The 14,871-nt window shown below is 37.1% G+C and overlaps 2 protein-coding genes across 2 annotated transcripts in view; one reads left to right on the top strand and one right to left on the bottom strand.

Moving 5' to 3' along the window:
- Positions 1-3,747, top strand: part of mov10l1 (Mov10 like RNA helicase 1) — a 70,823-nt gene extending 67,076 nt beyond the window's left edge. Inside the window, exon 26 of the mRNA XM_087999296.1 lies at positions 3,470-3,747. Coding sequence (XP_087855422.1) covers positions 3,470-3,491 — 22 coding nt within the window. The 3' untranslated portion in view covers positions 3,492-3,747. The remainder of the gene's footprint in view (positions 1-3,469) is intronic.
- Positions 3,748-5,990: 2,243 nt separating this feature from the next.
- Positions 5,991-14,871, bottom strand: part of LOC122561705 (transcriptional regulator QRICH1-like) — a 38,219-nt gene continuing 29,338 nt past the window's right edge. The window contains exons 6-9 of the mRNA XM_043713734.2: positions 14,148-14,256; positions 13,701-13,852; positions 11,963-12,053; positions 5,991-8,133 (exon numbers count right to left, since the gene is read on the bottom strand). Coding sequence (XP_043569669.1) covers positions 7,944-8,133; positions 11,963-12,053; positions 13,701-13,852; positions 14,148-14,256 — 542 coding nt within the window. The 3' untranslated portion in view covers positions 5,991-7,943. The remainder of the gene's footprint in view (positions 8,134-11,962; positions 12,054-13,700; positions 13,853-14,147; positions 14,257-14,871) is intronic.

Genomic DNA, 14,871 nt, shown 5'->3' with positions numbered 1-14,871 from the left:
TGTGGCCACATAGGGTAGAAAAAAAGATTCAGGAAGTGCTTGAATTAAGTAGATGTAATAACTAGTTGTGATATTTGTCAGAGACAAAAGGTATCCTTATGGGGGAAATCAAAGAAATTAAATCAATGTAAGACACAAAATAAATGTTACTGATAAAAGTGCATAACTAATTTTTAGATCGATAGATAACTAAGATGGCTCAAGAGTCTAGTGAAATTACCAATTTTTGGTCTTTTTTTCCTTCAGTTTCTGCAACCACCTCCTACCCTAATGCCTCCTTATATTTCTAACCAAAACAGTTTCCATTCCTCCAGTGTATTATGTACCTTTTCCCCATCAGCCACTGTTGGGTGACCAGGTTTTCAGTACCTATACTTCTTGCTGTGAAATTCTCTACACACACTACTTTATCACAGATCTTCCTTTGTACCTCTTGTGGGGTTCAGCATCTTTATTTGTTTCTGTGAGGTGCCATGTAGGACAGCTGTGTAGATGCTCTTTAATACAATCCTTATAGCTGTATATCATTCATTTTTGTAAAACTCAGCATGCTACCCACTAATTCTACGTATATGTCCAGAGAAATGGTTAAACAGTCTTCAATTTGGGTTAGAATTGTGTTTCTATACTGATATTTCCTCTTGTAACATCACATGGCATTACTAGTAATTTGAGTAGCTGGTCCTTGCTATAGGGAGAAAAATTAGAACAGACATTTTAATAGGATTGTTACTTCAAGGAAGGATAGATTGTGCAGATGAATGTCTCTTACATTAAATGCTATGAGAGACCCTGACCCAAATCCTTTCATCAGTTGACCTGTGGATCTATATGTAGTTGGAAAGGAACAGGCTGGGGCTGTTTTCCCTGGAGCTTTGGAGGCTGAGGGGTGACCTTATAGAGGTTTATAAAATTGAGGGGTATGGATAGGGTCGGAGAGTCCAGAACTAGAGGGCATAGGTTTAGGGGAAGAGGGGAAAGATATAAAAGAGACCTAGCAGGCAACTTTTTCACACAGAGGGTGGAATGAACTGCCAGAGGACGTGGTGAAGGCTGGTACAATTGCAACTTTTAAGAGGCGTTTGGAGGGATATGGGCCAGGTGCTGGCAGGTGGGACTAGATTGGGTTGGGATATCTGGTCAGCATGGACGGATTGGACCGAAGGGTCTGTTTCCATGCTGTACATCTCTATGACTAAATGTTATCGATCACATTTGTATGTTCTAGACAGCAGCCACTTTGTGTGGAAGGACAACCAGCAGATATTATTGTACTATATGTCGTACTGGCTACTAGGAAAGCAGCCAATTAAGTACATGATCATTATACTATTGGAATACTGAGTTTTCTTTTACAGACCATAAGCTTAAAAATTCTGTGAAAAATGCAGAAGAATCCTATGGAAACCCCAGAACTCTTTCTGACTGCTTAACAACCATAAATCCTGTTTGAAAAGGAAATACTTGCTGAGCTATGGGGAAAGAGTTGGGAATTAGAAAGCTTTGTCAAAAGCCAGCAAAGGCATTATGAAGCGAATAGTCAGCCTCCTGTGCTCTATCATTTGGATAGTTTACTTTTAGTGCTGTTGTATGCTATGGCAACACCTACTACAATTGCAGTTCTGAAATGTGTCCAAGCTGTATTTTGATAATTACAAGGCAGAGACTGAAAATGATAGTGAGGAGTATAAGGCCTGAGTTATTTGGGTTGTGGCTCATTTGGTTGGGAGACTTTTCATAACTCTATGAAATGAATCAGTTATGTCAAAGTTTCCCTGTAATTTTTGAAAAAAAAGGACTGTGAATGCTGGAAATCGGAAACAAAAACAAATTACTGGAAAAGTCAGATTTGGCAGTACCTGTGGAAAGAAATCAGAGTTGATGTTTCAGGTCCAATGACCCTCCTCAGTTGTGAAGAGTTGTACTGGACCTGAAACGTTAACTCTGATTTCTCCTCTTAGATGCTGCCAGATCTGCTGAACTTTTCCTGCTACTTGTAATATTGTTCCTCAATTGTTCTGACCTTGGACTTTTGTTTCCAACTTCATACTGCTCTTGAAAATTTTCAAAAGTCATATCTGTCCTCATAGTCTTCTCCAAAGTGTAAAGTCCCTCTTAGTTCACCTGTACATGTGGACTCCTGCTCTACAGTCTCTCAAATTTCTTCTCTTCATTATGAAAACTAACCCTGAATACATACTTCAGATTGTACCTCACCAAGGCAAGTACAGCTTCATCACTAAGTAACTCAGTCTTCTAGATATACACTCCCAACATCGCGTCTGTTTTAATATCATGGCAACCAAAACTTCCAGTGGGTATGTTATACATATCATTCGGCATACACTTCATGTACTTGGTGCGTTTACTTCAAAAATTTGCATTTCTCTCAATTAAACTCTTATCTTTCTTATTGACTAGTTATGGCTTTGGATGATCACATTGGTGAATAGATTGCTCTTTGTATCTTTTGAAGTGGACTAGCAAATCACTTCTTTGGAAATAATGACTACAGAGTTAAAAATTAGATGGACCCATTATAAGAATTCAAGTGAGAATCAGGGCTGACTTTAGCAATCTTATCAGTCATCCCTGCAGATTCTGTTTCATTAATATGAGGGAATGGCATTAAATGTTTGAACTTAAACTAAATATGCAACGTGGACAATGTTTTCTCTACCTCCTATTCATAGATTTCAACAGCCAGCAAATACATCCACTTTGTACAGCATTTAAAAAGTATCTGAATAAACAGTGCATAGTAATGCACAAGGAATCATACAATAGCAAAGTGGTAGTGGACCAAACATATGCCAAAGTTAATCCAATATTACTGGTCTAGCAAGGCTGAGTGCTTAGTATGTTCTTTCCGTGAAAAATATAAGTCAGCCAGTTATCACCCCAAAACCAGCAAAATAATGGAAGATATCTTCAGTACTACCACCAAGGGATTGCCAGTAGCCCGACTGTTAATCCTCAGTTCAGGTTCTGTCATAACCTACTCTGTTCCAGAACTCTCAACTGGCTTGAAACTAGATTCAAGAACTTAATGCCAGAAAATTGAAAGTTATTTTCCTCACTGTCAAGGTAATGTTCAACCAGTTAAAAGTTGTACAATTTCCTCAGCATCTTTGAGTATTCACATCCAAATATGCATCTACTCAACTGAGGGGAACACATATTCAGTTTGACAGAAAATGTTCTTGTTAAATACTGTAATGTTAGAAAACAGCAAGTTAGTTAGATTTTAACACATTTTACCATACGTTGAATGACTTTTATACTTCGAGAGGCACTGGGTTATGAGCCAGTTATTGCCCAGAATTTATTCTACAATTGCATAGTGTCAATGTGTGTAGCTTTATTTTCAAGCTCTCTCAAATTTAAAGTATTGTTAAATTTTTTAGAATGCTTATGTAGAAATAATTGTTTATGCATATAACTGAAGCTTTCTCATTTCTGTTTGCAGAGTTATATCTGGGAAGAAATAAAATATTGTCTCAGTTTTGAAATTTTTTTTGTAAAAGAGGAAGACCTCTTCAGAGGAAAATAGTGCCATATTATTTTGTGATGCTAGTTGTAAAGTTTTTTTTTAAAACTGTACATTAGCATTACAAGCCTTTACCTCTTAATTTCTAAAGCAGAAAATATTTGCACTTGGTTAACTCTAATTTTCCTGCAGCAATGCATTGAATATGTAAATTAATATATTCAGCTCTGAATTATTTCACTGTAAAGTTGGTTGTGAACGCTAATAAAAAGTTGCATTATTTGAAGTTCTTTATCACAATTACATAATTTCTTAAGTTATTTCTTATCTGGTCACAAAATTCAAGTCATTGCTAATGGATAGGATAGGAAAAATATTGAGGGGTGATGCATGGGTGAGAATTATTGATACTTGCAAAAGCCACCGTAACACTATCCAGTCAACTATAACCAAACCTGCAATTTGCATTTTTAGTAACTAATAGGCAGAAGCTTTCATAGAAAAAGGAGGCAGTAATGAAGGATAAAATGAAAACTAAAGAATTACTGAATTTTATTGACTGAGCTGCTCCTCACCCACAATTGAACTTTTCAAAATGGTGACCAAGTAATATTGGACAGCACTGAAAATGGACAATATCAAATCATATTCTATTTGTGCACAGTGTAATTTGATTGACTGAATATCAGGCACTGTTGAAAATAAGCAACCAGTCAGGTAAAGCCTATTTTGTACCATACCTGTGGTGAAACTCTGATTTTACTAAACACTGCTTCGAGTTTCACAAGTTTGTCATATGGCAATGAGGGAATGGCATTAGCCATCTTGGCTTCTTGCTCCAAAGGAGCATGCAACACAGCCACTATAATATGTAACTTTAAGGCTTCCTGTTTCACAAACAAAGATCAAAACAATTTTTATTTACTGATTGGCCAAAACGTACATATCACAAGCTGATGCATGTGGATAGAGAGGATTCCCTGTAAATAGTGCAGGGAATTGAGCCAGTTTTCTCCTTTCTTGAAACATTAGATGGTGGACTGTGGAGATACCCCTCACATGTTGAAATATGTATTGGCCCTTTATATTAGAGTTTTGTATGCCCTCACATGGTGTATACATACCTTTTGAAGAACAAATGTTGTGCAGTGTTAATACTGTGGATCTCATTCTTAAAAATCTGAAAATTCAACTAATCATTACACCTCTGGGTCAGTTGGCTGGACAGCTAGTATCATACAGAATACCAGTAATGCATGTTCACCAGTACTGGTCCAACTCTCTCAACCTCACCCCTTCTGAGACAATGTGACCCTTGGATTAAACACACCACCAGCCATCTCTTGAATGAGAGAAAGTAGTCTATGATGCTCTGGGGACAGTGGTGACTTTAGCCTTACTTAAATGATGAAAGGAAGTAATAGCATTTTGTTCAAAATTTTCTAGATTATTCATTTAAGATCTACAATTTTCCAACTATGCATGTTCATTTGTCACTTTTTACTTAAAGCAGCACAATTTCCATAATGTTTAAACTATTGTTTCAATTGTTAAAATAGTTTATCATTTTCATACAACTAAGTTGGTTGAAGAGAATATGAATTCTGTGAATCGGTCATTAAAAATAAATTAAGATAGCCAAAAACTTGAATTTTCAATGCAGAAGATGGTCAGTACATAATATCCCAAACAACTGTTCATTCACCTAATGAGGTTACCAAGTCACAAGCTGCCAGAGGTGGTAGAGGAGGTGGGTATAATTCCAACACTTAAAAGGATGGGTAAATGAATGGAAAAGGTTTAGAGGGATATGGGTAAATTGCTGGCAAATGGTACTAGATCAGTTTAGAATATCTGGTTGGCACGGAGGAGTTGGATCACAGGGTGTTTCTGTGCTGTATAATTCTTTGACTCTGGCTCCTGGTTGGGCATCCATTTAACTGGTTTGTGTATCTGTTTCTTCACCATTGGATCCATCTAATTTCGCATTATTGTGTTTACACGTGCAAATATCATTGTTTACAACATTTGCAGTCCAAATGGTTTTTTTTTTTTAAGTTAAATATAGCTGAGGCCCGAGCACTGATTCCCACAGAAAATCCTGTTCATTTTCTTTCTCACTCCTTCCCTGAATGGCAGTTTTACACGTGCTAATTTCCAATACAATTCTTCAATAGAACTGTACTTCAATTTAAGTAAAATACCTTTTCATTTTAGTGCTCAGAACTAGTCCTTATAATGACGAAAGCCTCAAGATTGAGTCTCAAACAACTGTTATTCTATTTTATGGACTGACCATATAATTTTCCTCTGAAAATCCTAATGATTTGTACCCTGCTTTTTCAATTTCTGGTAACAGAAAAAGGAAAATAACTGCACTTAATTGCAGCTCTCATTTCCCCAGTTATTGTTCTTCATGCTTTGAATACCTGGTTATGAAACAAAACATGCAGCGCACACGATGCAATGTTGTGAGGTTGAAGATATTTTCCATAGGATAATAGGTAGTATTTTTGTTTATTGCATCAATGAGTTCTACACAATAACTGGTTCTAAAATGTTTCTAATTAGATTCCAGAAGACAAGAAAAGATCATGACAACATAAATATACAGATAAAATAAAACACAAGGCCAGTTTAGAAGCGTTGGCCAAGATTTCAAAGTATGTACAGCAAAACAAGAGTTTGGGAGATTGGTTCCTTAAAAGGGAACTGTCCTAAGGTCATTGCTGAGGTATTAAAAAAATGCTCAACTAAATATGTGCTGCTTTTGAAAATTGTTGTGACTTACCAAGTTTAGAAGCTATAGGCTTAAGCAAAATCTCATTCGCATCTTAAAACAGGTACCAAAGAAAGTAATGAGAAAGATGATACAAGTACCTAAACACAGAAATCAAATTAAAATCATTACAATTACAGCTGTAAGCGCAAGCATTGGATTAGTAATAAGGCAAAACAAATCCTTACGAACATGTCACAGCAATGGCATCCCAAACTGATTTGGGGGAACTGGTGTTGGACTGGGGTGGGCAAAGTTTAAAAATCACAACACCAGGCTATAGTCCAGGTTTATTTGGCGGCACTAGCTTTTGAGTGCTGCTGCTTCATCAGGTGGTTGTGACCTGATAAAGCAGCAGCACTTCAAAAGCTACTGCCTCCAACTCAACCTGTTGGATCATAACCTGGTGGTGTGAGATGTAACTTTTTATCCCAACTGATTTTTGATTGGTATAATTTAACTACCCAATTTGCCATCAGATGGACATGCCCGTACTGAACAAAATTGACAAAACAATTGGTAGGGAAAATACTGAGATTCCTCTATTTTGGGATATTAATCAAAATATACACTCACCCTGCTCTTTGTGCATTTGAATGACCTGTAGCTAAACTGATTGCAATAAGCTCGCATTTCAAACATTTTTTTATGATAAACAACAAAGTGTATTTTACTTTCATAGGCAAAATTTATTGTTTCTACCTAGACCAACAAAATTAGTGAATGATCTGTATTAAAAAAATTACAAAGGTAATATGATATCCCTGGTAAGCACTATGTGTATAACAGTACTGATTTTAGTCAATGATTCAAAACAAATTAAAGTGGAAAAAAATAATTATCCCCATAAAAGTAAAAACCACCAAAACTAACTATTCAAAAAGCTTTCTAGTACACTATAGTCCATAAGAAATTATCCTGTGCCTGTCTAATACGAAGGCACAATATCACAAGATCAGTGAGGTAAAGTTGATCTGGTTTAAAACCTAAAGCCAACGTCTTTTTTTTTTAGAAAGCCCAATTTAATTTTTGTTCATGCAAATGCAATTTCCATATTTTAAAAAGTTTCTTAAAATCTGTAGTGGAATATCCACATTAGGCACATAAGTACACCAGGTACATTACATACAAAAAAAGACACTTAAAGAACATGTCAGTCTGCTTAAAAAGAGACTGTGCATGGAAGCATCTGTAATCAAAGTACAGACAGAACTGAGAGTCAAGATTCAAACAAGAAGTTAAGTTATACAATGATCACAATTATCTGTGTTGCCACAAATTGGAATGCACATAATTTATATTTAATTCAAAGCTCCATTAAAGAATTTATAGATGAAGTAGCAAACTTTACTACTAACTGGAAGAAATAGTTTTTTAAACTTTCCTCTTATTTACAGTTTGTTCAGTTAGACAGTTACATTTTTCTGTATAGTTTAAAGAAACAATAGAACTGATCAAGCTTTTGGAACTGGAATACAAATCACCCACAAATTCACGGGGTTTACAAATTCTGACATCCATATTCATAATACACAAGTCCTCAAGCACACTGTGCATGAACATCTTCTGAGGGAGCAGGAAGAGACAAAGATGTTTCTCTGACAAAATAATCTTCCTATGACTTACTTTAGACTGGCAGTTTCTCCACCAGCACCCTGCTTTGGGAAATTCTCACTAGAAGGGAGGAATCTCTATATTTACATAAGCTTCTTGAACCTCCCTTATCATAAGGATTCTGGTCAACATTTGTTCCATTGCCTCATTGCTGACTGGTTGTGTTGAATACCAGATTGGACTATTTGGAGCAACTACTGGTTCAGCATTCAAGTAGAAGGCATCATTTCGCCCTTTAGCACTCTGTGGACTACAGGGGGAAAAAAAAGTGTCATTACTGCTTGTTATTTACACAGTAATACAGAAAAATGAAATTAAGCATATCTTATAGTTTATATGGAATATCTCACAGCAACAGTTAGACATGGAATTTCAAATTGTTTCAATGTAGAGTTAAATGTTGGACTTTATAGCCATCAGACCAGGCAGGTAGAACACCAATTTTGCATTTGCCTATCAGATGTGGAATGTGCACCAACATAAAACAAAAATAAAATGCATATAAAAAGGTTCAGTTCAGAATTGCCTGGAAGAGGTAAATCTTACATACAAGTTCAAAGCTATTCAGCTTGTTTAATTTGTCTGGATAGTCTTTTAGTTATGCAGATTACTTTATTGTCCAACCCATTCACTGTTTAAGAGGTTTAAAATTCATTTGCACGTCATGCAAAAAAGTAGAAAAGTATGGATTTTGTGCACAATTTTATAGATATGAATATTCAAAATATTAATGCTAGGACAATAGCACAGGATCACAAGTTATAAAATCTTGCTTGTTTTGCTTTTGTGGTTAGGAGCGATGAATTAAAGGGTGAAACTTTGCAGAGGATCAGTAAATCCATGATCAAATAAAACTACCATTCACACAAATGCTGCAATGTCTCATGCTGTACTTAATTTTTTTTTGTTTTAATGAGCTAATTTCTTACTTTTTTCGTAAGGTTGTATTTTTAATAGTAAAAGTTTTCAAACAAGTTTATAGAATAGAGTCATAGAGATGTACAGCATGGAAACAGACCCTTCGGTCCAACCTGTCCATGCATCCCAACTCAATCTAGTCCCACCTGCCAGCACCAGGCCAATATCCCTCCAAATCCTTCCTATTCATATACCCATCCAAATGCCTCTTAAATGTTGCAATTGTACCAGCCTCCACCACTTCCTCTGGCAGCTCATTCCATACGTGCAAAGGTTGCCCCCTAGGTCTCTTTTATATCTCCCCCCCTCTCACCCTAAACCTATGCCCTCTAGTTCTGGACTCCCCGACCCCAGGGAAAAGACTTTGTCTATTTATCCTATCCATGCCCAGAATGGTAAAACTGAATGCCTACGATACAGAAAGAGGCCTTCAGCCCATCAGGTCTGCACCAACTCTCAAGAGCATCACATCCTATCCCCATAACACCACCACAACTAATTCACCCAGTGTACACATTCCTCAACAATACAATGCAATTTAGCATAGCCAATCCACCTAAACGACACATCTTTGGCCTGTGGGGAAAAAAAACCAGAGCAGCCCGCAAAAACCTATGTAGACACTGAGAACATGCAAATTCCATGCAGTCACCCAAGACTAGAATCAAACTCAGATCCCTGGCACTGAGAGGCAGCAGTGTTAACCACTAAGCCACTGTACCACCCTTGGTATGCGAGATGTTGCATGACTGAAATACAAGAATGACTGGAAAGCTGATATGGCAATCAAATCAACCTAACGGGGTGTGTTTTTTTAAATATATAAAAATCAATAAGTTGCATTTTACCTTATCAAAATAGAACAAAGCATTTGCATTTTGATGCCAGTGTGCTCCAGCTTGTATCATGTGCATTCTCTGGTCTTTAACTATGGCAAGATACTTTCATAACATAACCGAAAAAGTCACAATGGAAGGGGGAAAAAGTCCAGCTGGCATGGATATCAACAATATTGACAAAGTGGAAAGTAATTCTGAGGGAACATGAACAACTAGGAGCTAAATTACAAAGCAGTAGCAGAAAAGTTAATAATCCCTGGATTACTGCTTGAGCCACAAACTAAACGGCATAAGTCAACAAAATTAAGAGGTAAATGTTTGGCTCAAAATTTGGTATGGGAGAAGTGGGTTCGAATGCATGGGACAGTGGGACCAGTAACTGGGGAAGGAGGCGGCTGTTCTGATAAGACATGCTCATCTAGGACCAAAGCCCTGAAGTACATAACTGCTGTGGATATGGCTTTACACTAAAGTGTGTGTACAAGCATGTGGTGCACTGAAAATTATACAGTCAGAGGTAACGGGGAAGGTACGATTGTTGGTTAGCGATGGGGTTGATTGTTACCACAAAATAAGTGTGAATGTCAAATTGTACCAAGAAACCATAAAAGTGTAGGGAAACCTAATAAGAGAACAATTATAAAGACTTTGCATCTTAATGCACAAAGCATTGGATTAAGGCAGATGAACTGATGGCATAGATCAAGGTGAATTGAGCTCAAAAGTTCTTTAAACTGGGTGGGGATGGGGAGGGAAATTAGAGGCAAAGTACTGGCATGGAAAGACAATTGGCTGCCTGGCAAAAAAAAAAGTACAGATAAAAGAGTCTTTTTCAGGATGACAGCCAGTGACTAGAAGTTCCGCACATGTCAGTGTTGGGACCACAAGTATTTAAAGTTTACATCAATGATCTGGATGAAGAAATAGAGGATACTGTTGCTAAGTTAGCAGATGATACGAAGGTAGGTGTGGAGGAAGCAGGAAGGCTGCAGAGGACTTAGACAATCTAAGAGTACAGGCAAACAAGTGGCAGATGGAATACATTGTGAATAAGTGAGCTTATGCAAGGAAGAATAGAGGAACATGGAAAAAGGTTTCAGAAATCTGAAGCACAAAAGAATTTAGGAGACCTGGTTCATGCAGGTTCAGTTCAGTTCGGAAGGTATAAATGCATTCATTTCAAAACAGCCAGAATTCAAGAGCAGTGATGTATCATTGAAGATGTTCAAGGCTCTGGTCTGATTGCATTTGGAATATTGAGGGGAGTTTTGGGAAAAGGAGGATATGCTGGCCTTGAGAGGGTCCAGACGAGTTTTAGAAAAATGATCCTGGGGATGAAGGGCTTCTCATATGGAGTAGTTGAGGACTCTAGTCTGTACACGAGGTTTAGAAGGATGGGAAGGATCACATTGAAATAGAATACCGACAGGCCTGGATAGAGTGGACATGGAGCAGATGTTTCCACTCATAGGAGAGACCAGGACCTGAGGCCACAGCCTTAAGAGTAAAGGGACAACGCTTTAGAATTGAAATGAGCAGGAATTTCTTCAGCCAGAGGATGGTGAATGTTTAGAACTCATTGACACAGAAGGCTGCGAAGGCCAAGTCGTTGAGTGTGTTTCAGACAAAGATAGATTAGTTCTGGATTAGTAAGGGGATTAAAGTTTATAGTGAGAAGGCAGGAAAATGGGGTTGAGAAACTGATCAGCCATGATCAAACAGTGGAGCAAACTTGATGAGCTGAATGGACTAATTGTGTTCCTGTATCTTATAATCAATCAACCGGAGACATGTACATGATTTTTTTCTCTCATAATTCTCGGTTTATTGGTGTAGAGGTATCTAAATTTTAAAAATTTAAAAGGCTTAATGATTGAGGGTGGCACGGTGGCTCAGTGGGTAGCACTGTTGCCTCTCAATGCCAGAGAGCCAGGTTTGATTTTACCCTTTGGCAACGGTCTATGTGTAGTTTGCACGTTTTCCCAGTGTCTGTATAGGTTTCTGCCGGGTGCTCTGCTTTCCTCCCACAGTCCAAGGATGTGCAAGTTAGGTGGATTGGGTGTGCTAAATTACCCACAGTGGTTAGGAATGTGTAGGTAAAGTGCATTAAGCAAGGAACAATGCAGGGTTACAGGGAGAGGGCAGAATGGGTGGGATGCCCTTCAGAGGGTTGGTGTGGACTCAATGGCTTGAATGGCCTGCTTCACACTAAGGATTCAAAGGTGATGCCACAATGAGAAAAACAACATGAGAAGCACTGAACAGTAAAATGTAATGAGTCAATTACTGGAAATTGGACAAAAGAAATCTGGGTATCCTTACCATTTAAAGAGGTAGAAGTCATAGAGTTTTATGGGACACCTCAAGGGATTTTCAGAATTTTCAAGTTGTTCCACATACATATCTTCTGTAACTAAACCAAAAAAGAAAAGCATCCAAGTATTAAATCTTTAATTTTCATTCTAATTAATTCAACAAAAAAAAAGTGTACTTTGCCTTTTATTTTCAAAGATCATGACAACTTAAACAAGGAGGAGAAATTAAAAAGAGCAAGTCTTGATGAACCGATGCAGTCTGTTGAAAGGTTAAATTTTAGGACTTGAATCTAAATTCATTCTGTTACAAGGGTGCCAACTCAAATTTGTTTACATAGTCACTCATCTAATGAGGGTAGGCTTGAGCAAAAGTCACAGGTCACCAAGTACTGCACCCAAATACAATCTTGCTCTTGACAGCACGGAAACAGACCCATCGGTCCAAACCGTTCATGCCGACCAGATATCCCAACCCAATCTAATCCCACCTGCCAGCACCCGGCCCATATCCCTCCAAACCCTTCCTATTCATATACCCATCCAGATGCCTCTTAAATGTTGCAATTGTACCAGCCTCCACCACTTCCTCCAGCAGCTCATTCGTGAAAAAGTTGCCCTTTAGGTCTCTTTTCTATCTTTCCCCTCTCACCCTAAACCTATGCCGTCTCGTTCTGGACTCCCCAACCCCAGGGAAAAGACTTTGCCTATTTATCCTATCCATGTCCCTCATAATTTTGTAAATCTCTATAAGGTCACCCCTCAGCCTCCGACACTCCAGGGAAAACAACCCCAGCCTGTTCAGCCTTTCCCTATAGCTCAGAATTCTCAAAACTGAGTCAAGATATATCAGTAAGAGATTTAAAATGGGGTAAGGAGGAAATAATTCATATTCAATAAATTTTTGTAACTGACTGCATTCAAGATTAGACAAAATACTTATTGGTGGCAAAGTACATACAACATACATGTAATGCTTCAAACCGACATTTCAAGCTTCTTTTAGCAATGAAGGTAAATAATGAACAATAATTACAAAGTTTAAACAGTTGTTTATTGGTAACTAACTAGGAAGTCGACTTGAAACTTCATTTATACCCGTTTCTAAACTCATGACCTCTACCACCCAGAAGGACAAATACAGCACATAAGACTATAACAAATGGGAACAGGCCATTTAGCTTCTCAAGTTTGCTCCACTCAGTCGGGTCACAACTGAACTGACACTCATGTCCACTCTCCTGCCTTTTTTCCATAACCCTTGATTCACCTACACAGCAAAACCATCACCCACAAGTATCCCTTAAAGTTACATTATCCTAAATTGAAACTACATTAATTAATTCTTCACGGTCACTGGGTCAAAATCCTAGAACTCCCTAAAAGCATTGCTGGTGAACGCAACCCACCAGACTACAGCAGTTCAAGAAATCCGTCATCAAGGGCAATTAAGTAGGTTAATAAATGCTGGCTTAGCTCATGATGCCCACATTCCATGATCAAATAAAACAATTCTCTTTACTCATATATTGGGCATCAAAACATGTTACCACAAGTCAGCTTATCATCACAACCTTTTATTGTAATTACAACAAAAAATATACACTTCACAGCTATGGACATCCTAACATATTTTACAGCCAACAAATTACAATTGTGATGACGTATGAAGTAATGTAGGAAGTGGTAGCCATTTTCAAAGAGCAAATTGCCATTTTCAAAATCAGTTCTTTAAAAATGTAGACTACCTTTCTGTCCAGCTTGAAGTTGTCCATATAATCGCAGATATCGTATACTAGAACACTTATCCTTTGAATTGCCTGGATTCTTTTTCATCTGCTTTAATACTTTGGAGAAAGCTAATTTAGAGTGTTGTTCGACTGTTTTAAGCATAAAGTACCTGTGAAAACATTTCGCCGAGTTTAAACGTATATCTTACTAAATTAAAAATCTTGTTTCTATTAAAGTTAAATGATCTGCAGAATTATTCTGTATTAGGGAACAACAGAAAATTTAGCTTTGTGCTCATTTTCTAATCCTGTATTAAAAGTAAAATATAATACACAAAAGAACCAGCCCCCTTTTGTAAAAACAGCAATTTCCACAATATATCTAACCCATCAAGTGCAGTTAATTATAACAGATTAATCCTTAACTGAGTAATTTCAGGCAAATAATGAAATTGCAAGTCATACTTGGTATTGAAATACATTAGCGTGTACAAAAGAGTAGCTGGAGAGTGTGCTCCCAATTGCTTACAATCCCAAAGCATCTCCTCAGTAATTCGACTTGGAATGACATAACCTGTCAAAACAAAAAAAAAAGTGTTCTTAATTTTTTAAAAGTACAAAGCTTGTTGGGTTAGTTTACTGTGAAAAGAAAAGGACGGAATATGTAACCTTGCATTAAAATGTTTTGCTGGCAAATTGTATACAAATTCTGTACGTAGTGCAATAAATTTTATACTGCTACTCTTTCAATCAGCTGAAATTGAAATTTGAAGAAGCAACCTTAGTTTTTTGTCTCTAAATTTTATGGATTTATTAGCTATGTAAAGATTGATGTTTAGAAATGAAAATAAACAGCATTAAGATTTAAATCATATCAAACCCTGTTTAAAAAGATTACTAATTTTGGCAGATTGAACATTAAAATTCACAAATAATTCCAAGGTAACTGTCATGTTCATTTCAAGTAAACTTGGAAACAGAATCTTTAAAATAACTATGATATCCAATTGTTCAAAAGGTAGTGAGGTTTATTTATTTTATTTTGAGTTGCAAATGTCCCTTTCTATATGAAAGAGGACAATGTAGACGCCTACAAATTAATCATTTCTCCAAAGAGCCAACATAATTCATTTATTCACTGAAGATACAAATTAGGAGTGCTCAAATTGTATGAAGTCGTCCTCACTGG

Source organism: Chiloscyllium plagiosum, unplaced genomic scaffold, assembly GCF_037043375.1.
Source record: "Chiloscyllium plagiosum isolate Xiang-an unplaced genomic scaffold, Cpla_swu_hap1 HiC_scaffold_23, whole genome shotgun sequence".
Lineage (NCBI taxonomy): Eukaryota > Metazoa > Chordata > Chondrichthyes > Orectolobiformes > Hemiscylliidae > Chiloscyllium > Chiloscyllium plagiosum.
The sequence above is the reverse complement of the archived record's forward strand: the minus strand, read 5'-3'. Positions and strand labels throughout refer to the sequence as shown.